Genomic DNA, 22,276 nt, shown 5'->3' with positions numbered 1-22,276 from the left:
AACACCTGATTTCCTAAACACAGCACACAATTACTTCTTAGCTTTGCCCACACAGGGGCCAGCATGTGTGTTTGTGCTGATTGTCTATGTACTACTGAATAAGTATGTCTTTGTGTACACCTATGAATGTGGTTTGGTGGGTGTGGATGAGAGTGGGTATGTAATCAGAACTCAGGTCTAGTCTTGAAGTCTGAATAATGAATGTATGGTATTTTACTTTAATTAGTCCCTGTGCATTGTTAGCCTCAGTTTTTGTCTGCCCTCAAATATGAGAGGAAGAATGAGTTCATTTCCTTGAAGTTTATTAACTGTTACTGAAGGCAGAGCAAATTCCATAAAAGAGCAGGTTCCATACAGAGCAGTGGAAGGGGAGCTCTGAGTTGGTAAGAAAAGGTGCTTGGAGTGGGGACTTCGAGTAAAGGTGGAAAGAAAGATCTTTCCTTGCCTTTTCCCTCCATTCCCACAAGGATCCTGGATTTTCAGTGGGGGTATCCTGCTCAGCATTCCCTCTCCAAAATGGAACCAGAGAGGGGAAACTTGATACAAAGTAGAGGCGGAAACACCTCACAGCTCCTCTGTTTCTCCATCCAAGGGGATGCTAATATCCACATTGTAGTCTACAGGCTCCCCAGAGCTCAGCCAGGGAATAGGGGTTCGATTGAAAGAAGGCCTGTTGGAGAGGTTCTGGTTGTAGAGAACTAGGGGTTCGCTCAGCAAGGGCCCCAGGTCAAACTTGGGCATCTGGAAGGTCATGCGTTTGGAGGCCTTCTCATATCCACCATAAGGCATTGCTGTCCTGAAAAGGAGAAAAATGATTTCATTAAAAACCAGAACAAAAGAAAAAGAGTTTTTTTTGTCAGTGAAATGTTACCCTGTTTGGAGGATGGAGCAGTCTGTGAATTCTAGTTTAAGATCATTTCTGCACTGCTTTTTCTTCTTCTCCCTTAGTAATCCATTGTGCCTTCTGGTTTGCTTGTTTCCCCAAGGCTAATAAAGAGAAAAGTAGTCTAGAGGGTACTAAATAGTCTCATGGATAGCTGTGATCCAAACCAGTCATATTTCAGAGAAACTGACACCAAACACTACAGGCCCAAGGGTCTGAGATCACCTTAAATTGTAGAGACCTCCCTCAAAACCCCTACCCCACCTCCGGTGGATAATGTGTGCCCTAAATGAGAATAATTAACATTTCCTGGAAAATCCAGGCACCTCAGGACCAAAGGACTTCCGTGGTAGCTCAGCTAGTAAAGAATCCACCTGCAATGCAGGAGACCCTGGTTTGATTCCTGGGTCGGGAAGATCCGCTGGAGAAGGGATAGGCTACCGACTCCAGTATTCCTGAGCTTCCCTGGTGGCTCAGCTGGTAAAGAATCTGCCTGCAATGCGAGAGACCTGGGTTTGATCCCTGGGTTGGGAAGATCCCCTGGGGAAGGGAATGGCTACTCACTCCAGTATTTTGGCCTAGAGAATTCCATGGACTGTATAGTCCATGGGGTCCCAAAGAGTCAGACACAACTGAGCAACTTTCACTCACTCACTCACTTAGGAGCAAAAGCAAAAGCACTTCTCTAGTGCTCCCTGTCCTGTTGTCACACAGTCCAGACACGCTTAGCTCCAAAACGATAGCTATTTGAGCCTATTTGAGCCTTAATGAAGTAGGGAATGGGGCTTCCCTGGTGACTCAGACCGTAAAGAATCTGCCTGCAATGCAGGAGACCTGGGTTTAATCCCCAGGTGGGGAAGATTCCCTGGACCAGGTGGACTAGGGAATGGCAACCCACTCCAGTATTCTTGCCTGGAGAATTCCACGGACAGAGGAGCAAGGCGGGCTATAGTCCACGAGTCACAAAGAGTCGGACACACTAGGCAATTAACACTTTCACTTCACATTTTACTTCAAAGTAGGGAATAAAGAAACAGAATCTTCAATAATATTATAACAACTTTGTGTGGTACGTAATCTATAAAATACTGTGTCACTGTTGTACACCTGAAAACAATATAATGTAAGTCAACTATACTTCAATGGAAAAAGAAAAGAGAAATAGAATTCTACTACAAGGACAGTAATGAAAATTATAACTTTGAATGAAGGGACCCCCACTCAAGAGGCCTTTACATGTGTGTAATATATTATTCCCATTTCACAGTCAAGGCAACCAAGGTTCAGAAGTAGGGTTACTTTCCCACACTGCTACTGCTGCTGCTGCTGCTACTGCTAAGTCGCTTCAGTCGTGTCCGACTCTGTGCGACCCCATAGATGGCAGCCCACCAGGCTCCACCGTCCCTGGGATTCTCCAGGCAAGAACACTGGAGTAGGTTGCCATTTCCTTCTCCAATGCATGAAAGTGAAAAGTGAAAGTGAAGTCACTCAGTCGTGTCCAACTCTTTGCGACCCCATGGACTGCAGCCTACCAGGCTCCTCCGTCCATGGGATTTTCCATGCAAGAGTACTGGAGTGGGGTGCCATTGCCTTCTCCCACACAGCTAATAACAATGAACCAAAATTCAGATCTTGCCTCCTAGCGAATTTTTCCTTCATCATACCATGCTGTTTTTCTGAGCTACAGTGAAAAGAGCAAGAGCCTCCAATTAGGGCCCCCATATTACTCCTACGCCTCCTCAGTCTCCTTCTGAAACATCTGAACCAAAGTCTCGATTCCAACTAAGGACATGTTGCCATACACTGGAATGCATCAGGTTCCTTTCTCATCCCCCTTACCTGTTGAAGGACTTATACTTAGGGAGTTCAGCTTTGGCCCCGTAGGCCAGCAGGTCGATGCCAAGTTCCACTTTCTGCTGGGGGTCAATCCCCATGGCTTTCTCCCATGGGGAAATATAGGTCTTAAACACAGTGATATGTTTTCCTTCTCCACCTGCCTGGTTGTCTGGCAGCCAAGGGAGAGAAATAATAGTCAAATGATAGCAGTTAGGAGGAAATGGAAATTAGTCTAGAGCTCTGTACTGGAAAAGTCGCTAGGGGCTGGGGACCAAAGGTAAAACATGCTAGTAATTGTTTATGGTTTGTGAAACCATGATAGCCTGGAGTCAGACATATGATGAATGAGAGAAAGGTGACTGAGAGATAGGACTTCTGGGTGGAATAGACATGTCTCTGTATTCCTCTGGACCCAGAAGACCCATCAAGATATCTCAACAGGCCTTTCCTGCATCCAACACCCAGTCCAGGCCTCATTCCTAGGGTTTTCTCTGCTTTAGGGACCAGACACTTGACTCTTGGGTGAGGATACTTGCCTGTTCCTGTCTCACCAACCCCTGGTGTGCCAGCAGCACCTCCTCTGCCCGCGTGGCCCCCAGGACCACCTGCCCCACCAGATCCAGGGCCAGAGCCAGACCCAGAGCCCGACCCAGAGCCCTGATGATGGTGTTGCTGGTCAGAGCCATACTGCCCGGCAGAGCCACTTCTCCCTGCCTGGCCTCCGCCACTGCTCTTGCTGTAGGAGAATCCCTGGCCAGCTGTCCCCAGCTGTCCCCCCACTGTGGGAATGAACTTCTGGAAGCGATCCTGAAAAGAAAGGACAGAGTGAGGGGAAAGTTAGCAATGGGCACAGGGAATACCATAGCAACTATGAACTGATCAGAGTCAATGGCCAACTCAAAGACGCTGAATCCTCTGAGACTTCCCCACCCACTAAATGTTAGTGGATAAACCTGACTGAGAGAAATTAAACTCTCCTTAAGGGATACAACCCCTTTGGCTCAGTTCTTCGAATTACATCTAGGATAGAGACAAGTTATTGTCCAAACTCCCCTTTCCCATCCTTACCAATGCAAAAGGGATTGAGACTTCTGTTCCACTAAAATTTGAGAGATTCGGTTTGGCATGGAGAACCCAGCCTTAATTTGAGGAACTAAGATCTCTGCCTCTCTCCCACCATCTTGTCTAACAGATAAAAAATGTGTCTCTTCCTCTCCCTTCCTCCTTTCGGTGCATAGGGAACCAGGACTTCCTGACGGTGAAACTGTAGTGGGTAGGGGGAAGGGTGGCCCAAAGGGCAACACTGGATTCATCCCCAAAGCCTAAAAATAACCCTGCCAACTCCTTCAGGAGGCTCTCCTGGCCACCCACCACGCACACCCCCACGCTCCACCCAGTGTAACCAGACACAGGCAGGGAGGAGGGCTTTTGGCCTCCTAAAGTTAGATGTGGCCGGCTCAGCAATTTTGTTCTGCTCATACATATGGGCCAATGGCAGACACTCCTGCCCCTGGCCCCATGTAGGCATCTATTTTCACTCTCCCCTGGCTGCTTGGGAAAGATGGAGGGGGAAGAAAGGAAATGGAGACGATCCCCTCCTCCTCAGCTGTAACATCTTGTGCCTGGCCCCTCTCCAATCCCTACTTCTCTTTGGAGAATGACCCTGACTAAGGGATGTTGGGCCTTAATGGATGGTTTCAGTCCCTGCATCTATGGCCCTTAGACTGACCCTTTAAATAAAATAATGGCTCAAGAAGAGACAGCTATAAAAATTCACTTACCTCTTTCTAGGGTTGCCAGATTTTTGCACACACAGGACACCAGTTAAATTTGAATTTCAGATACACAACAATAGTTTTTTAGTACAAATATGCCTACGTATTGCATGGGCCATATTTAGATATAAGAAAGTATCCATCATGTATCTGAAATTCAAATTTAACTGGGTATCCTATATTTTCTAATTTAATTTTTAAGGTCCCAAATATTTCATGGGACACACTTATACTAAAAAATTATTGTGTATCTGAAATTCAAATTTAAATATCTTCAATTTTTGTTTCTTTTTTGACTGTGCTGCATGGCTTGTGGGATCTTAATTCCCCAAGCAGGAAGAGAATCCAGGCCCCTGGCAGTGACAGCACCAAGTCCTAACTACTGGACCACCGGGGAATTCCCTAAGTGCCTTCAATTAAGAAAAAAGAAAGTTACATCCCAAATATTGTGTGAGATATACTTTACAAAAAAACTATTTGTGTGTATCTCAACTTTATTTTTGTAATTGAAGTAGAGTTGATTTATGTATAGATTATACACCATTTAAAGGCATTATAAAATATTGGCTTTATTTCCGGTGCTGTAAATATATCTCTATAGTTTGTTTAGTGTGTATCTCAAATTTAAAACATCGGACTGGGCATCCTATGTTTTATCTGGCAATCCTATCTTTAATACTTAACCATACTGGGGAGGAATTTTCTCTCTGAAGGTGTGGTACTCCTCACCCTGCTTCACCAGCTCTAAGATACAAATTTAGTTTCAGGGTGGGTCGTAATTCACCCTGCATCTATTGGAGGCGTGCTATATCTGAGGGGTTAATGAGTTTATAAATTTGCAGGGAGGGGAGGTTGATAATATTTTGGAAACTCTGGGCCTGCCAAGAAGCTGTCAGAAGAGGCACTAGGCTTCAAGAGCTGTAGAGTTCTGAACTCACCATTGAGCTGTCAGAGAAGACATCAGGGTGGTTTTCATAGATAAACTTCTCCACACGCAACTGCCTCAGTTTGAACATCTTGGAGCCCCGGTTAGTGAGCAGCGACAGCTCCTCCAACATCACATCCCTTGGGACACTGATCTTCTTGCCCAGGTTCAGGCCTGAGCTCTCTTGTCCACCTTTCAGGGAGGTGGGGAGGCAGAGACAAGGGAAAGAGGAAAGTGGGGTTTTCTAGTTCCAAATGCAGCTGCCATCCACAACTAAGTGTGTGTCCCAATAGAGATCACTGAGGGAACCAGATGCTGTCTCTGATGTCTGGTTAAATTCTGTCTAGTCTATGAGGGATTTCGATTTCCTGGGTTTGGAGTTGGAGAGAACGTATGGGAAATGGGGTGTAGAGGGGGAGACAGGGGGAATACTAAAGTGGGGTGGAGAGGGTACATGGCATAACAGAGGTATGGGGTACAAGGCAAAAGAGTAAAGAAACATCATAGGTGGAGAACATTGGGGAAGCCTTAGCATGGGGGGAAGCCCAAAGGCCACCTCTAAATATAGACTCCTGTCTCAACTTCTTTCCCTTCTCTTTCTCTCATAAACTCTGGCTGCAAACAGCCTCTCGGTATTAGGAGAGCTCGTCTACCCCCAGGAAAAATGTTCAAGGAATTTTCCGTTTTAAGTGCTCAAAGCTCCTGAGTTCTGGGAAAAGAAGTAAGGAAATTAAGCACTTATTGAGACCTTACTCTGTGCCAGTCTGCATCATATATATTTTCTCCTCAAACACACCTCGTTGACCTGTGGGTCCTGTTGTCTTGGACCTGTGCTGGGTAACATGGCAGGGATAGTACTGTCTCAGATTACAAGGTGAAAAGGGTGGAAGGGGGAGCAGTCAGTGTTGAATTCTTTGTTGTTCTTTCTTCCCCACCCCCACCCCTGTAAACCCCACCCCCACCCCAAATTCCTCTTGTCTCTTCATCTCTCTTCACTTTAAGACATATACAACCTTATGATATTTCTGGAACTCTTGGGCCAGAGATACTCTTACTAAGAAGTCCCATACTAGGTAGGTGCAAACATGCCATACCTCCAGTAAGTTCCATTATCAGCTTGCTCGATTTCCTCTTCTTATTGGGGGCTGGAGTCCCTGAGAGTGGCATTGTGGAGGTGGATGGAGCCTGGACAGGGTGGGAAGGGGAAGCTGAAGGATGGACAGGGTCTAGAGTGAGTGTCTCCAGTAAGGTACTGCTTAAGAACTTCAGGGAAAACATTTCATTGGATTTTTCAGAGAAAAAGCCTTCCTTGGTTGCTCAGACAGTAAACAGTCTGCCTGCTATGCAGGAGACCTGGGTGTGATCCCTGGGTCAGGAAGATCCCCTGGAGAAAGAAATGGCAACCCACTCCAGTATTCTTGCCTGGAAAATCACATGGACCATGGACGGAGGAGCCTGGCGTGCAACACCCCATGGAGTCGCAAAGAGTCTGACACGACCGACCAACTAACACACACACACAAAAGGTGAAAACCCATTGCTTTATGGCTTCTCTTCTTAGGAAGCAGAGCAGCAAGTATAGGTGTACCCTCTGTTCCTACCTTCTACCCACCTCTCTGTTCAGCTGTTTTACACAGAGATGGTGCAGGGTTTAGGAACACAACATTATGTTGGGAATAAAACAAATTACAGGTAGGGTAATGCACCCACATTTAATTGGTTTGGCATGATATGAAGTTTTTATTTGCATGGGGCTGTCAGTTTGGGGCTGTCATTCCAAGTTCTAGTCTCTCAGTTTTCCCCAAGCCCCAGGGCAGGGGTGAGAAGCTGGGGGTGGAGCAGAAAAAATGTTCTGCCAGCATTGAGGAGAACCAGCCAAAAACATTCTCCATAGGATGAAGAGGTTATTGCCCCTCCCTTGGGCCAGCTGGATCATGGCCTGGGAGGTCACAGCACTGCTCCTGCTCTCTCAGTCACTCCCCTCCCCAGCCCTGACTGGACCCTAGAACCAGAGTGCAGAGGGAGGTCAGGGGACATTTGAACCTCGATGCATATCAATTCAGCAATATCACAGCAGCAGAAAATTTAGGGAGGACAGAAACATAATCATAGGACCTGGCAGTAGATGGGAACAAGCTGGAAAAAGATACAAATTCCAGCCCCTCCTTCATAGAAGCTGGGTCTCAGCAAAATGCTGTCTTCTGCTGAGTCCTGTCTCACAACACACCTGCAATCCTACTCGCTTAGTGGGGTCTGCTGCAGCTGGAACCCAGGAACTGCTAAATGGACTTTCCCTGTACTCCTCTCAGCCCCAACCAGGTTCTTATTTTCCACCCAGCCTCTCAGTCTCCACCCCTCTGCCCATTTCTTCAGTGCCTCCCCCAACATCTCAGTCCCCCGACCCTCTGGGGTCCTTCTCCCTCCAACTCTCTATGGCTCCCCTCAACTGGACAACTAGGGAATGAGTATAGATGGAGGAGGGGGGCAGCTCCCCTGGGATCAAGGGTCACTATTACACAGACACAGACGTGAACAGAAGGCGCTTCAGCCCCTTGGGCCATCAGCTAGAGACTTACCGGCTGTTCAGGCGGTGGTCAGCTCTCCCTGGGGTCTAGCAGCTCTGGAGGACTGAGCTGCTGTGACTAGAGAACCCGAGCTAGGCAGGCGTGGGGGCAGCACTGGCAGTGGGGGAGGGAGCGTAGTTATTAATAGAGATGATGAGCGCAAGCAGCTCAAATGGCACAGGGGGTACTGAGACCCTGGAACCAAGATCCCGCCCTCCTTGCCCAGAGGCTAGGGAAGCATAGGAAAAGCCTTTGGAATTCTCCCACTAAGCTGTCTGAGCCAAGGATCACTCTGCCCAGGGACTCCCCTTCCTTGGCACCTAGAGGCTCAGATCCAGAGAAGCACTCACGGAGAAACTGAAAACTGAGAGGGAGAGAGGAAGCAGGCAGCAAGTGGCGGATAGGAATTCGGAGTGGGAGAGTGAGAACCAGGAGAACGTGTCTGGAGAGCCATGCAGAGCCAATGTAGGCCGGGGCTGGAGGGACATGTGGGTGCATTTTGGGGGTGGGAAGGCTTAAGATGCTATGTCTGGAGAAGGGAATTTCTGTTCACAATGTAAGTGCCCTTTGAAAATTCCTGGCTAAGCGGGTCTTTCTGCTGGGAGGACCAGATCTTAGCAGGATAAGGGACCAAATTAACCAAATCCCGTGCTTAGGCTGTCAGGGATGATGTGGGGCAAAACTTGAGCCAGTTTCCTCATTTTTACCATTTGCTATTGGGGTGCTCAGCTCAGCCTGCTCAGAAGACAGATGTCACTTCTCCCTGGATAGATACGCTTCTTCCTGAGAAGGACATGGAGGCTTCTGACCTGCCAGGGCTTTACTCTCTGAGGTTCCTACTTAGAATTTTCTTCAAAGGGAACACACACCCCATGGGATCTGGACTATCCCATTCACACTGGTCTACAGAAGCCTCTGGGCTGGGGCACAAGCTTGAGAGCACCCTGGAGGGAAGTCTGTCACTTGCCTGAGCCCTTTCTCAGTAGCTGCCAGAACATCCTGGATCCTCCTGTCTTCTGCTCAGGTTTTGCAACCAGCTGCTTCACCTCTGCTGTAGCCACCACCGTGCTGTAGCCGCCTTAGGAAGTGGCTTCTGTAGCTCCCAGAATACCATTTTGTCTTTCTGTGAGCTATCCACTTTTCCTGACCACGTCCTTTTCCCATCCTGAACTTTATAGGTTCAGGTTAGGGGCCAAAAGGTCTCTCTGCTCCCCTCTACTTGGCCTCTGACCAAACCAGTTTAGCCTCCAGATACCTCATCTTTTGTCCTTTTCCTCTGTTCTCTCCTAACCCAAAAAAGCAGTTAGACGAAAAAACATAAGTAGCAAAACGTGATTTTGTCATCATTACCATCCTCCCCTCAAAACCCACAAAAACCAACCAAAATTTTGGTCGTCTATGATTGAGTACCTAAAACTACTATGTGAATGAAGACAGAATATGTATTGTAGGCTTTCTGAGCCCTTCCTTTGGAATTCTGTGTGTGTGCATGCGTGCATGTTCAGTCCCTTCAATCATGTGCGACTCTTTGCAACCCCATGCATTGTATCCCTCCAGGCTCTTCTGTCCATGGGATTTTCCCAGCAAGAGTATTGAAGTGGGTCGTCATGCCCTCCTCCAGTGGAATTTTCTGAGGCTGCTTCCTTGTGACAGGATCAGAGTCATAGGCCTGGTTATTGGCACAAATCTGCCCCCTGCTGGTAAAACTGGGATAATAGAACTTCACTTCTCAAAAGTCTAAGTCTAGCCTGCTTTCTGGAGAAGGCAATGGCACCCCACTCCAGTACTCTTGCCTGGAGAATCCCATGGGCGGAGGAGCCTGGTAGGCTGCAGTCCATGGGGTCGCTAGGAGTCAGACACGACTGAGCGACTTCACTTTCACTTTTCACTTTCATGCATTGGAGAAGGAAATGGCAACCCACTCCAGTGTTCTTGCCTGGAGAATCCTAAGGACCGGGGAGCCTGGTGGGCTGCCGTCTATGGGGTGGCACAGAGTTGGACACGACTGAAGTGACTTAGCAGCTTAGCAGCCTGCTTTCCAGTCAGTGCCTTCTCTTTTATTAGTCTCAATCCAGGCTGATCTGCCTTCTCTCTCCCTCTTCCTTCTCTCACCCCACCTTCACCTTCAGCCACTGCCTTCCCTTCATTTCCTCCAGGCAGTTGGAAAATGTTGATGGCAAAAGGGTCAGAGGGCCTTTTCAAATTGTCTTGGTTCTGTAAGCTGAGGCCTCATCTGAGAAGTATGGAGCAGGGGACGGAGAAGGGGAGAATCTAGACAGAGGGAACCGAATGGAGGTGGCTACATGGGGGCAGGACAAAATTGGTAGAGAAGAGCAAAAGGCCTGGGGGTGAAGGGCAAAACAGTAAAAATAGGAGGGCAGGAGCTGAGAAAAAGATCAGGGATCAGGAAAGTGAATTAGATAAGATGAAGGGGAGACCTGGATTTAGGCAAGAAACTAGACAAGATGACAACAGAAGATATAGGGCATAAGTTTATTCTTGTGCACAAACCAAAGCACTGTGGTTCACACTCAATATGCAAAGGAAATGATCAGTTTGCAGGTCAAGCAGTAAAAGTGACTGGTGGTCATGGTGAGAGGGGAGTCCATATCTGTCTAAGACAGAGATCAGGACCTCAAGCTGGAAAGGAATAAGAGCTAGGATTTGAGGGATGGGATAGCACTAAAAAAAGGTTTTGGCTCTGGGTGTTTCCTTACCCTTTCCCAGGTAGTTATGACAAGCTGCAGAAGACAGAGGAACAGATTCACAGGAGGGAACACAGATTATACCTGTTTTTTCAACACTCAGCACACATTCTCGCATCCCTCTACCATCATCCCCCTTCTCTCTAACAAATACATACTTCTTCCTCATATTTTTTCCCAGTCCCCCTTTTGTACATGACTGGATTCTTATTATCCAATTTTACTCCACCAACACTGCACTCACCCTAACCATGCTCCTCTCTAAGGCTCAATCCATTTCATTCATTTCTGTCCTGCTTCTGGCTTCTAGCTTACTCGCCACATTAAGGTTCTTTTCCCCTTCCTTTCTGTCTTAGGTTCATGAGGCCATGAAGCCAATGATTTGGTCATTCTCAGAGGACATTTTCTTTCTTTCATTTCCTGGATGCTTTGTTGCTCAGCATGGGCCTCTCAAGTTGTTAGCTTTCTGAAATTCTGAGGAACAGAATTCTTAGTTCTATTCCTGGTCTAACTGATGTAACTCAACCCATACAAACTGCCCTGGTCCTTCGTGTCTCCTCACACTCTGTGAATTTCACAAGATGCTCTACATTTGCTGTAGATGATGATATTTAACTCTAGTCAACCTCTTTCTCCCCTCCAGACATTCTATGTGAGGACAGCTGACTCTTCCTTCATCAGTGCAAAGGTGAGACCCAGACTGGGTCTTTATTTAGACCTCTCCTGTTACTCTTGCCTCAGACAGAAGAGCACATCTGTGTTCAGGCACACACTTGCACATACACACATTCACAGACATACACATGCCTAGGAATATACCAGCCAAGCTAGGAAAGAAGAGTGAGGAACAGCGAGTAACTTAATGCAAATAGGGGTCAGTTCAGTCCCTTTGCTGCCTGTCTGGTGGTGAGCTTCTCTCCTGAGGTCTTAGTAGTAACTTCCCTGTGTGTTTCTCATTGAATGTTAAAACAAGGCCCACAGAAAAAGGCACAAATGTAGAGAAATAGGGACCAGCACAGGAGTGTAGGTGAAGAGACCTAAAGACAGAGATCCAGGCAAGGAACTACAAAGAGAAGCACAGACACCAAAGCAGAGAGAGTAGGTTGGAAAGCAGCAGGCAGGTTGGGAGCCAGGAGGAAGCTGGGGAACAGGACACCAACTACAAAACTATCTCTGGCAGGGGGGAATTTAGCCTGCTTGGGGTGGGGGGGCAGGGCAGGGAGAGCGCTGGGAAGGAGAAGCAGTTTTAGGAACTGGATGTTCCACCTCCCCTTGGGCCTGGGAGCTGTGCCCTGTTCAGTGGTGGCCCGCCCCGGGCCTCCACACATGAGCCTGCCATCCTGTTCTGGTAGCTGAGAACCGGGGCCTGGCTACTTGGAAGCCACAGGAGCTGGGGGAGGTCCCAAGACCCCTGGGAGACTCTGGAGGAGGGGGTGGGCTAAGGACAGGGGCTGAGGCCAGCTCTGTCCTCCAGATGGGCTCATCCAATGTAGTGGCTGCTCTGGGGGCAAGCACAGTGGGGGCTAGGGGTTCCGCAGTGGGCTGGGGCGCTGGAGTTGAAAATCGGCGGATCTCCTGGACTCTGGCAGTTTTGGGAGGCCCTGAGGAGGTGGGTCCAGGAGTCGGGGGAACCTCATCAAAACAGAACATGGCAGTTTTAAGCTGGTAGGGCTGGTGCCGCATGAAATCCAGAGCCTTGATACCCTGCTTAGTGGCTGCCCGAGGCCCTTGGGATTGGGTCTTACTAGGGAGAGTTCGGGCAGCTTGGGGGAAAAAAGGTGAGAGCAGTGGGTTGTAAGCAATAGGAGGTGGAGCACGTATATTGGGTGAATATTTCCAGGAAGAGGGCAGTGAGGGGGTGGGAGAAGGGCTTCTGGGCCGAGGGCCAAGGCCAGGACCAGGTGGAGCTTCCACCACATACCTGTCCGCTCGGCTCTGACGCTTGGCAAACAGCTCCCCTCCCCTCCCCTGAAGCCTTGGTGTTTCAGGGACTCCAGCCGAAGGGGCCGCCCCGTTCACTAACCCATCGAGGAACCCTCGAGAAGGGGGCTTAGGAGCCACTGGGGGTGGAGTCTTAGGAGTCGTAGGGGGTGGGGTCTTGGGAGCCATTGGAGGCGGGGTTTTAGCTGTCACGTGAGGCAACGTCTTGTAACTCCTGCCCCCTGGTGGCTGCATGAAATTGCAGGCTTCAGCCCCGAGGCTCAGAGCATCCTCCTCGGCACCAGATTCCGCGCCCCCAGCCCGGGGTTTTTCATCCAGGTTTTGCACCAACGATAGCAGCTCGGGGTTGGGCGAGTTCTTCGTCTCTTCATTTCCTGACCGGAACATCTGCTTTCGGGTTCCCCGACGCCGGGCCTCCTGGAGGATGCCCGTGCGAGCAGCTGGCACGGAGATGCGTTGCTCCCGAGCGCTGGGGGGCTCAGGGGCCGCGGAGCTAGGGGCAGGCGCTTCTGGGCGCGCAGCAGGTCGCAGAGGCGACGACAGGAAGATAGAAGCGGTGGAGGTCATGGCAGCTCCGCTAGCGGGGGCGGGGGCCTCTGGGGCTCCGCCTGGTGTAACAGGACGGTTAGGGGCTGGGATGTATAGGGAGCTGGTGGCCGTCACGGGGCCGGTGGGGCGTGGGGTGCTGGGGGAAGCGGGGACTGGCACGTGGCTGGGAACCCCTGAAGTGAGGCTGGGCACAGGAGTGGTACCCTGCGGAGGAGACAGGAAAGGCGGTGGGGCGGGGCTGAGGCCTCCCAGGCTCTCATTTGCCCTCTTGGGAGCTAGAGGCCGGAAAATAACCGAGGTGGTGCCTGAGCGCTGCCCTTGTAAGCCGGGAGTAAAGGGCCTAGCTGAACGGTTAAATATGCTTGGAGCTGAGGTAGAGGTTCCACAGCCAGGGAGGAAAGGTCTGGGGCTGGCCACAGGGGCTGGCGAAGGGCTGGATGGGAGCAGAGCCGCCTCTGGCGGAGCGCTTTGTGGCCGAGGTGGAGACTGCAGGCCCTGCCCGTTGAGCGTGGCCACTGGAACTTCCTGGGCCGGCTGCTGGGTGATGGAGGCTGTGCGCTGGCGCTGCTGTTCAAAGAGTTGGGCCCCTCGCCCGGAGGCCTCACTCAGCCCCCGGCCCTCTGCTGTGCCTGAGCTCGGCCTGGCTAGCTCCATGTCCAGGTAGGGGCTGTCCCAGTCGGACTGGTTGGTGAGGCTGCGGGCGTCGGAGAAAGCCTCTTCGTCCAGCTCGGACTCACTGGTTGGAGGCAAGCCGTCCTCCTCCTCAGCGCCGGTCCCCGCTGCAGCCCCAAAGCTCACTAGGGTGTACTTCTTGGCTCTCTGCCGACGTTTCTTAAACATCAGTACCCCCTTGGAGTGGGGGTTGGGGGCTGCAGTGAGCAGGGCTGCAATCGTCCGGCATTTGGTCTTGGCCTCCTTCACACTCCTCTCTTGGAGGCTCTCTGCCCTTTGTAGCTCTGAGGAGAGGAGAAGGCGTGTGGTCAGTATGCATCTGTGAGCCCCAAGGCTCTCCTCCTCCTCCCAGTTCCTTTAGGCCTCTACCTCTGGCCTTTTCACTGGCCTAACCCACAAGGGCTCTCCTACCTGCGGCAGAGTCCTCTGACTTGGGGGCAGAGTGGAGGTGAAAGGTGAAACCAAGGACAATAGAAGGGAAGGCAGAGCCTAGTTGGCTGCCCTGACACCACTCTGACCACACAGCTCTCCTCCCTCTACTCTGCTCCTGTCTTTCTGGAAATCACTTTTACTCACACCACCCGCTTGTCCCCCCTGTCCCCTCCATTTCTGGCTGGCAGTGTGAGGGTGGGGGATGGGGGGGGTCACTCTGCATGGTAGGCAAGGACATGAAGCAGGTCCCAGGGTAAGAAAGGATGAGAAGGGACACTTCTCCCACCAGAAACCACGCTAGAGGGCTTCTCGGAAAGTTTGAGACTTCCCCTTTTCCTGCCCTTTACCCTATACTAAGGATAAAAGGATCCTTAGCAGTGGGGATCTTCATTCATAATTTCACTACCATCACCTAAGCCACATCATATACATTCACAGAAATAACTCCCACACATCATTTCAACAAGAATATGGCTCTAGGGAAAGGCACCTATGAGCTTATGTTCTCAGATGTATTTTTCTCCCTCATTCCCATATACTCTAGCTTATATACACCCCAGTTAATAGACACATGTGTAAATCCATGTGTCCACACAAAAACATACATGTATAGCCCAGGTAGCTCTTCTTCCCAGAATTCCCCTAGCCAAGACACTGTCACTAACAGTTGGGACACAATTTTGTGCCTTCTAACCTCCAAGGCACTCCTTTGTGCCTTAAACCCCTGCTACTCACAGCCAGGGATGGCCTCAGATCCGAGATGCAGGAAAAGCCAGAGTGTTGCTCTCCAAGGCGAGCTTCCAAATCTTTAGAATATCTCAAGGTCACCAGTTGATATAGTCTCCTTTCCCCCAAGCTGAGGGTGGGAGTGAGGTGGGCTTCTTTTAGAGTCAAAGCTGCCCCCCTATTTCAAACCTTCTAGGTAGAGTGCTCAGGCACCACCACCAGGCAGGCACAAAAGGACTGTGTGCTAAGGGGGAGCCAGGACAGGGCCTCCCAGGCCATGTGGGGCCTGGGAGGTGGGGCCAGGAAATGGGAGAGGCTGCCCTGCTGCTAGGACCCTGACTTGGACACAGTTACTCTCTAATCCGTGATCCCCCGTTCCTCCTGAAAAATTCTTGAAATTCCACCTACTTTCCACTCAAGATATCAAGCTCCTTTCTAATTTGGGCGGTCATTCCACCCATTCCAACATTTGTACCACACAATAGTACTAGAGATAGGCACTGGAGTCATAGCTTAGTTCAGATTTTGGTTCCTGGGAAAGTTACTTCATCTCAATGAAGTTCAGTTTCCTCATCTGTAAATGAGGCTAATGGCTACCTCACAGAGTTGCTATGAGGATTCAGTGAGATAATGTAGGTCAATTTAGCATTTAACCTAAGGTCCATTATGAGTAATCATTACTATCAAAGCTTTCTTGATACCAGCTGCACACAAATGTCTTGTTCACTCATATCTTCTCCCAGAGACTCCTACACACATGCTTCCATATATTCATAGAGTACTCACACTTCTCTCTCTCACACACACCCTCTCTCCATGAGTTTTCCACAGTTCATGTTGTCACAAACCCCTGTGACATGTGGCCATAGCATTAGCCCATCCTGAGAAAAGGGCAGTGAAACTCCTGAGAAAAGAAGGAATAGGAAGGCAACAAGGAGAAGGGGGTAAGAGGGTAAGATCTTTCCCAAAGACCTCCCTTCCTATAGTGTTGATATAGTCCCCTTCATTCTAGATTCCAGAACTCTCTTGGCTATGGGAGGGTAGTACCTGCATAGAATGGGTCCTGGAGCTCAGGAACTGGGTTTGGGGCTTTGTCGCAGCTGACTTGGCTGAGGGGCTCTTGGCTGATGGGCTCAAAAGTCTCCATGCCGAGAAAGGCAGTGTTGGCTGGAGCAGGACCAGCTTGAGCCACCCCCCACGCCTTTTAAAGCCCCTTTGTCTTGGCCCCTGAGCTGGCAGCTGAATGAGCTCACTGTGCTATTTTTGGAGCCTGGCCCCTTCCCTCCTCTCAGCTGCCCCACAAGCCCCGGTGTGATGGACATGGGCACCTGCCTACCCCTCCCCCCCAACTCCAGTGCACTGAACAATGAGGTCTGCTTGGCTAAAAATATCCCTGAGCCACTAACTACAGTCTCATCCAGCATGATGGGGAAGGGAGAGAGTGCTAAAAGGAGAATTGGGGTTAAGCATGGGATCCTAAGTGTATATCTGGAATTTCTTTGTGGGACATGGGACACTCTCAGGAATGTCAGAGGGTGAACTGTCATGTCCTTAGCCTCTATTCCAGACTCAGAGGCACAAAATTCTATTGATCAGGAATCAGAGTGGTGGGGGAGAGGAGCGAGAGATGAGAACTAGAGGGGTAATCCTGAGATTTCCAAGGTGACAAGGAAGGAGTCCTGTGGGAGGCATAAGACAGGGAGAAACTTCACTCTTAAACCTTGTACTGTAGCTCACATCAAAAATAGTAGAGAGCCTGAGATAAGTGGAATAGGCTTTTTCTGCCCAGGCCTACATTATCGCCTGAGATAAGAAGCCAAAGATCTCTCCCTCCACCACTTCCTAGGGATCTCATGACTATTCCATAGCCTCCCAGTCCCCAGGAATCTTCATGGAACTAGCAATGCCAAAGGCAGCTCTGATGTTATGCCTGTAGTAACACTGAAGAGTCCCTATGTCCCTGTCCTGCTTCTAAATACTCCCCTGCCGCATGTCTGTGCTCCCCTCACCCATCTGACATCTAGCAATGTCACAACAATAGGCAAACTCTTCATCAGTTCATGTCCTTTTCCAACTTCCCTACTTAGGCCGTTCCTGGGTTAGGTTGAAGGAACCCCCTGTATCTTTTTATCCCACTGGTTCAAACAGCAAAAATAATGGGGATCGTGAGACTAATTATTTTCCCTTCCTCTTCTCCACCTATTCCCAAGACTGTATTCAAGGAAAGCATAAGGTAGATATTGATAGAATGTATGGTGAAGGCGGCTTAGATTTAGGACTCAAACTGAAGTATCCTGAATAATGAAAAGGAGTTCATGCACTCACTGGCTTGTTTGGCCTTCTGGGTATAGGTGGTGGTAAGATCTTCTGCCACTGGGTGAGGAACAGGCCCCACCATAGGGATGAGATGAGGGCCAGGCCGGAGGGGGCCATGGGGCAACAGCAGGGCCTCGGCAGGGGGTGGCTGAAGAGTTGTCCCATCCTCCCAAGATGGGGAGCTCACACGACTGTCACCCTGGCTGGGAGGGCCAAGGACAGCAGGTGCCGGCTCTGCAGGGCTGTCAGACAGGTAGACCTCATCCGGTGGGGCTCCTGGAGGGGTGGGCCTTGTGGGGCCTCGGCGGCGGGGTCTGCGGGGCTTTTCCTGGGTGGCTGGGCCATCAGCATCACTGTCTGTCTCTCCATAGTAAGCCTCACTGTCAGGGGGCGAGAGGAGGCTCCCGGGCTGGAGAGGCTGGGGAACTGGAGCTCCTGGGGGCTCAGGACTCAGTGGAGACAAGGGTGACCGTGCCTGAAGCTCACCCGGGGATGGAGATCGCACAGGTCCCTCGTCCTCTACCCTGTATAGGAAAGATGACAGAACTTGAGAAATGAGCTGGATGACTGATAGCTAGAGAGATCTGGAGGACATGCGAGAAGGCTGTATGGGGAGAGAGGGGACTGGCATTTGGGTGAAATGGATGGGCTGAATAGAGTAGAGATTTGAAGATGAACTGAGAGGCAAATCTGCTTGGCAGGCTTTGAGTGGAAATGGGCTTAAAGAGAGATATGATGATGAAGAGACAGGCAAGGGGTCTAAAACAGGCCCACATACCCACATTCAAGTGCTCTGAGAGGCATACACAAACATCCATGCTCCAGCAAAATACACAAGCAGAAATAGGTACTTGTTAGTAGCTGAAGTCAGCTACTAACGGAAGCCCTGGACTAGGGGGCTGGGGATAGGCTGGGGTGGAGGAATCCATACCTCCGCACAGTGAGAACAAGCTGATTCCCTGAGGCATCGATCAGGCCCATGGCACTGGCATGAGAGAGGCTGGTGCAGGAGACCCCATTGATGGCCAAAAGCTGATCCCTCTCTCGGAGTCCTGCTCTGCCCGCCTGGCTTCGTCTTCGGATCTGAGAAGGTGTTGGAGGAGAGACTGTAGGTGAGGGAGGGCTCCAAGGGGGAATAGAATGAAAGGAGTTAGGACAGGAAGGAACCATGTGTGGAGGGGATTTTATTGGGTTAGCCAAAAAGTTTGTTCAGGCTTTTCCCTACTATCTTACTGAAAAATCCAAATGAACTTTTTGGCCAACCCATTACTTTAGAGGATAAGAAAGGGTGGAGAGGGGCAAGGGGTGACAGTTAAGGGGGTCAATCTAGAGGGAAGAAGGTGCTAACTGGAGAAAATAACATCATATGAAGGGAGGTAGCGTAATCGCTAAATCAAAGAGGCTTGGGGAAAAATGCCTGGGAGAGACGTACTGGAAATGGCGGTTATCGCCTCAAGGCTTTCCTCCAAAGGAAATATCTATACTAGCCAATATTCTTTGTCTTCTAGTCCTTGGAATCCTAGGCACCGTCATCTATACAGTCAAGATTTTAGAACAGTATTCCAGACTGGAGGGAGTCCAGCAGATTCTGAGATTGTGATTGTGTGTGTGTCGTGTGTGCACACACATACGTATGTTACAGTAATAATAGTACTAGTGGCTATCATTTACTGAGTGCTTACTAAATGTTAGGCACAGTGCCAAGCACTCAACATGTTTTATTGAATTTAATCCTTCAGAACTTAGTATCCATGGAGTAGGTACTATTATTACCTACATTTTACAGTTGAGAAAAATAAGCTTGTGCTATGAAACCAAAATGGTAACAACTTCATCTGACAGGTCAAATCTTGCCATAACCCTCCTAGTACCTAAAATAAATCTTGCCTAGTGAGAGAAGGGATCTGGCGTAGGGAAAGAGGACTGAAGGCAGGGGCAGGGCTGGGCTGAGCTGGATGAGACAGCTTCAGCTCATCACACACCAGTTTAGTTAGAAATGAGAACCTTCCCTACATTCCTGGAGTTTAGAGTAGAGAGGCACAGACCCAGGAGATTGGAGGGTCAGCTCTGGGCCTCTGCTCCTATGGTGTCACAGGGAACCGAGCCAGAGTCTTTCTTTTTCTCTGCTCCCAGAAACCAGGGATTCCCTTTTCTATAGCCCCCCACAAGAAGCCACTGCTCAGATACTATTCCCGCCACCCCATCAGATTTGAGCATGCTCCCTCGACCACCTGCCCACTCCCACTCCGCTTCTTCACAACCTCCCACTTCTCCCCTATAGGCCATCATGTGACTTTTCCCAAGTTCCCTTGGGTTCCCCTTTCCCTGAAACCTCAATATAGGCTCCCTTACCTTGGACACCTGTAAAGGTTTCCTCTGCTCGGCCCCCCCCTGAAGTCGGAAGCCCCAGGGGGCTCCCCCTGACAGTGTGACCAGCACCTCCTCCTCAGCACCCATCGCTCAGCTTGGCCTATGGCCCTCGGAGTTTGGACAGCGTCCCAAGGAGAGAAGTCGAGGCGCTGGTACCCCGTCCGGCCTGTCTGGCTGTCCTGCTTCTGCTGCCCTAGGCCTTCCCCCCCACACCACACACCACAGGCAGGCAGCCTGGCCCTGAGATCAGTACAGTCCACACACGTGTCCTGTCAATCGGAGCTGCGCCCAAAATAGTTACCGGCTGTACTCCCCTTCCTCCCCCAGCTGTGTTACTCCCAGAGCTAATTATAGTGAAAATTTCTGCCCGCCCTGTCCCCCATTCTTCTTCATGGACTTTTTATTCAGGACTCAGAGTACTAGCTCTGTGGGCTCTATCACTAATGAACATCCTTTCAGGGATGGTGCCTTCCCTGATGGGGTCATGGACTGATTCCAGCTGCTTTCCTCCAAAGCTGATTCCAAAATGGCAGCAGCAGGGGCCTCAATTCTCGAGCAAGGAATGGCTGGGTTTGTCCCACAGGTTGGCAAGCTCTCCAGAAAGACAGTGCCCCTTTGCTGTATGAATTAACCAATTAATCAAAGTGGATATCCATATCCCACTTGCAGTGCTGGATACAATGTAGAGAAATTCTGACAAGCCCACTCCAGCTGAAGTACTGCCTGCTTCGTAAAGTTTTCCTGACTGTCCCCCAACTCCCTACCTCTAGAATTAATCCTTCCTTCCTCTGGGCAAAATATGTAGCTTGTTTATATGTCTGTTGTTGTAGTTTTCAGCCAATATTAGTTTGTTGATATACCTGTCTCCCTCCTAGATTGTGAGAGTCTTGAAGGCAAGGACTGTGTGCAACAGCCAATCAATAGCCCACAGAGCAATGACTGATGTAACAGGTGCTCAATGTTTGCTGAAATAAATTACCTTTTACAATACATAGTTGGTCGTGGAAAGGTGGGTATAGATAGCTGTGCCTAAACATGCCAACCCATGTTAATAATACAATATTTACTTATTTTTAGGTTTCCATTACATTAATGTCCCTATATTAATATTATGGTGCTGTAATTATTAAAAGCTACAGAGTTTCCTGAAATAGGTGCTCTGCTAGCCTGCTAAATGCTGTTTGCCTTGGTGTATGATGTAGTCATGGAAAGCTCTTGGAATTTAGAGTCAGAATTGGACTTGGATTCTTGTTATATTATTTCTTAGCTGCGTGACCTTGGGCAGTCACTTGACCTCATCAGTAAAAAGAGTATCTAAATATCCATTCATTCACTATTCAAACATTTATTGAGTATTAGCTAGTAATACCAGAGAAGGCAATGGCAACCCACTCCAGTACTCTTGCCTGGAAAATCCCATGGGCCAAGGAGCCTGGTAGGCTGCAGTCCATGGAGTCGCTAAGAGTCGGACAGAACTGAGTGTTTTCACTTTCACTTTTCACTTTCATGCATTGGAGAAAGAAATGGCAACCCACTCCAGTGTTCTTGCCTGGAGAATCCCAGGGACGGGGGAGCCTGGTGGGCTGCCATCTATGGGGTCGCACAGAGTCGGACACGATTGAAGCGACTTAGCAGCAGCAGCAGCTAGTAATACATGTAAGCCATTGTGCCATATCAGTGGCTTTCAATTACCTCTACACATTGAAATCACCTGGAAAACTTTTAAAGCTACTGGTTCCTTAAAATAGAACTGTGTATAGGATTAGATGATGTATAATGGCATTTTACATATTATATAAATTTATATATTATATACACACACATTCAGGCTCCTCAACCTTAGGGATTCTAATTTTACTGGCCAGTTTTAAAAGCACTGAAGGTGATTTTAATGTGCAGCCAAGACTGAGAACCAGAGTAGGGATACAGAAACCAATAAAATGCAACATATCAGTCTGTATTCCCAAAAAACTGAGTTTAGGACTTGCGAAGAGTTGATTCATTGGAAAAGACTCTGATGCTGGGAGGGATTGGGGGCAGGAGGAGAAGGGGACAACAGAGAATGAGATGACTGGATGGCATCACTGACTCGATGAACGTGAGTCTGAGTGAACTCCGGGAGTTGGTGATGGACAGGGAGGCCTGGCGTGGTGCGATTCATGGGGTCGCAAAGAGTCGGACACGACTGAGGACTTCCCTGGTGGTCCAGTGGCTATGACTCTGTGCTCCCAATGGAGGGTGCCCGCTTCGATCCCCGGTCAGGGAACTAGATCCCACATGCTACAACTAAAGATCCTGCATGCTACAACGAAGAGCTGGCATAGTCAAATTAATTTTAAAAAGAGAGAGAAACTATGAATTTAAACTCTACTACTTACTAGGAGTGCATTAAGCAAGACAGAGGATATCTACTTTCCTATGCATGAGCACACTTTAGGACTGGAAAGATGGTGAACTATGCCTGGATAGGGCGAAGCCACAGGAAGCTCTGGTGGAGGTCTGTAGCGGTCCTGACATGCAAATCGGTCATCCGACCTGGGTATAGGGGCGAAAGACTAATTGAACCATCTAGTAGCTGGCTC

General features: G+C 49.5%; 2 protein-coding genes across 8 annotated transcripts; both read right to left on the bottom strand.

Annotated features, from left to right (window-relative positions):
- Window positions 1-285: 285 nt before the first annotated feature.
- Window positions 286-8,059, bottom strand: MYOZ1 (myozenin 1). 2 transcript variants are annotated; one of them, XM_086382017.1, is made up of 6 exons: window positions 7,996-8,059; window positions 6,514-6,627; window positions 5,433-5,611; window positions 3,256-3,526; window positions 2,723-2,888; window positions 286-796 (listed from the first exon to the last, which is right to left on the bottom strand). In XM_086382017.1, exons 2-6 carry the CDS (start codon window positions 6,584-6,586, stop codon window positions 565-567), a joined length of 921 nt encoding a protein of 306 aa, XP_086238143.1. In that variant the 5' UTR covers window positions 6,587-6,627; window positions 7,996-8,059; the 3' UTR covers window positions 286-564. The 2 variants fall into 2 exon arrangements, with proteins under 2 accessions (XP_086238143.1, XP_086238142.1); XM_086382016.1 differs by having other exon boundaries at window positions 6,514-6,604.
- SYNPO2L (synaptopodin 2 like) lies at window positions 286-19,889 on the bottom strand. Of its 6 annotated transcripts, none has more exons than XR_015156797.1 (10): window positions 19,677-19,889; window positions 18,256-18,407; window positions 17,334-17,848; window positions 12,610-14,134; window positions 7,996-8,097; window positions 6,514-6,627; window positions 5,433-5,611; window positions 3,256-3,526; window positions 2,723-2,888; window positions 286-796 (listed from the first exon to the last, which is right to left on the bottom strand). XR_015156797.1 is itself a non-coding variant. In XM_086381965.1 (5 exons), the coding sequence occupies exons 1-5, from the start codon at window positions 19,779-19,781 to the stop codon at window positions 6,555-6,557; spliced, it is 2,370 nt and encodes a 789-aa protein (XP_086238091.1). In that variant the 5' UTR covers window positions 19,782-19,889; the 3' UTR covers window positions 6,527-6,554. The 6 variants fall into 6 exon arrangements, 4 of the variants coding, with proteins under 4 accessions (XP_086238091.1, XP_086238092.1, XP_086238093.1 ...); XR_015156796.1 differs by having other exon boundaries at window positions 6,514-6,604; XM_086381965.1 differs by lacking the exons at window positions 286-796; window positions 2,723-2,888; window positions 3,256-3,526; window positions 5,433-5,611; window positions 7,996-8,097 and having other exon boundaries at window positions 6,527-6,627.
- Between the last annotated feature and the right edge of the window lie 2,387 nt (window positions 19,890-22,276).

The sequence above is a fragment of the Bos grunniens genome, chromosome 28 (assembly GCF_055505025.1).
Source record: "Bos grunniens cultivar Pamir isolate PY7600 chromosome 28, Bosgru_T2T1.0, whole genome shotgun sequence".
NCBI classification, from domain to species: domain Eukaryota; kingdom Metazoa; phylum Chordata; class Mammalia; order Artiodactyla; family Bovidae; genus Bos; species Bos grunniens.
The sequence above is the reverse complement of the archived record's forward strand: the minus strand, read 5'-3'. Positions and strand labels throughout refer to the sequence as shown.

What these genes read in the sequence shown, in the direction of transcription:
- MYOZ1 (XM_086382017.1), bottom strand. Translation starts at nt 6,586, where the DNA reads ATGCCACTCTCAGGGACTCCAGCCCCCAATAAGAAGAGGAAATCGAGC. An exon ending in TCTTCTCTGACAGCTCAATG is followed by an intron (nt 3,527 to 5,432) that starts GTGAGTTCAGAA and finishes CTTTCTTTTCAG; the next exon opens with GATCGCTTCCAGAAGTTCAT. An exon ending in AAGTATAAGTCCTTCAACAG is followed by an intron (nt 797 to 2,722) that starts GTAAGGGGGATG and finishes TCTCCTTTTCAG; the next exon opens with GACAGCAATGCCTTATGGTG.
- SYNPO2L (XM_086381963.1), bottom strand. Translation starts at nt 19,781, where the DNA reads ATGGGTGCTGAGGAGGAGGTGCTGGTCACACTGTCAGGGGGAGCCCCC. An exon ending in AACCTTTACAGGTGTCCAAG is followed by an intron (nt 18,408 to 19,676) that starts GTAAGGGAGCCT and finishes ACACCTTCTCAG; the next exon opens with ATCCGAAGACGAAGCCAGGC. An exon ending in CTTGTTCTCACTGTGCGGAG is followed by an intron (nt 17,849 to 18,255) that starts GTATGGATTCCT and finishes TTTCCTATACAG; the next exon opens with GGTAGAGGACGAGGGACCTG.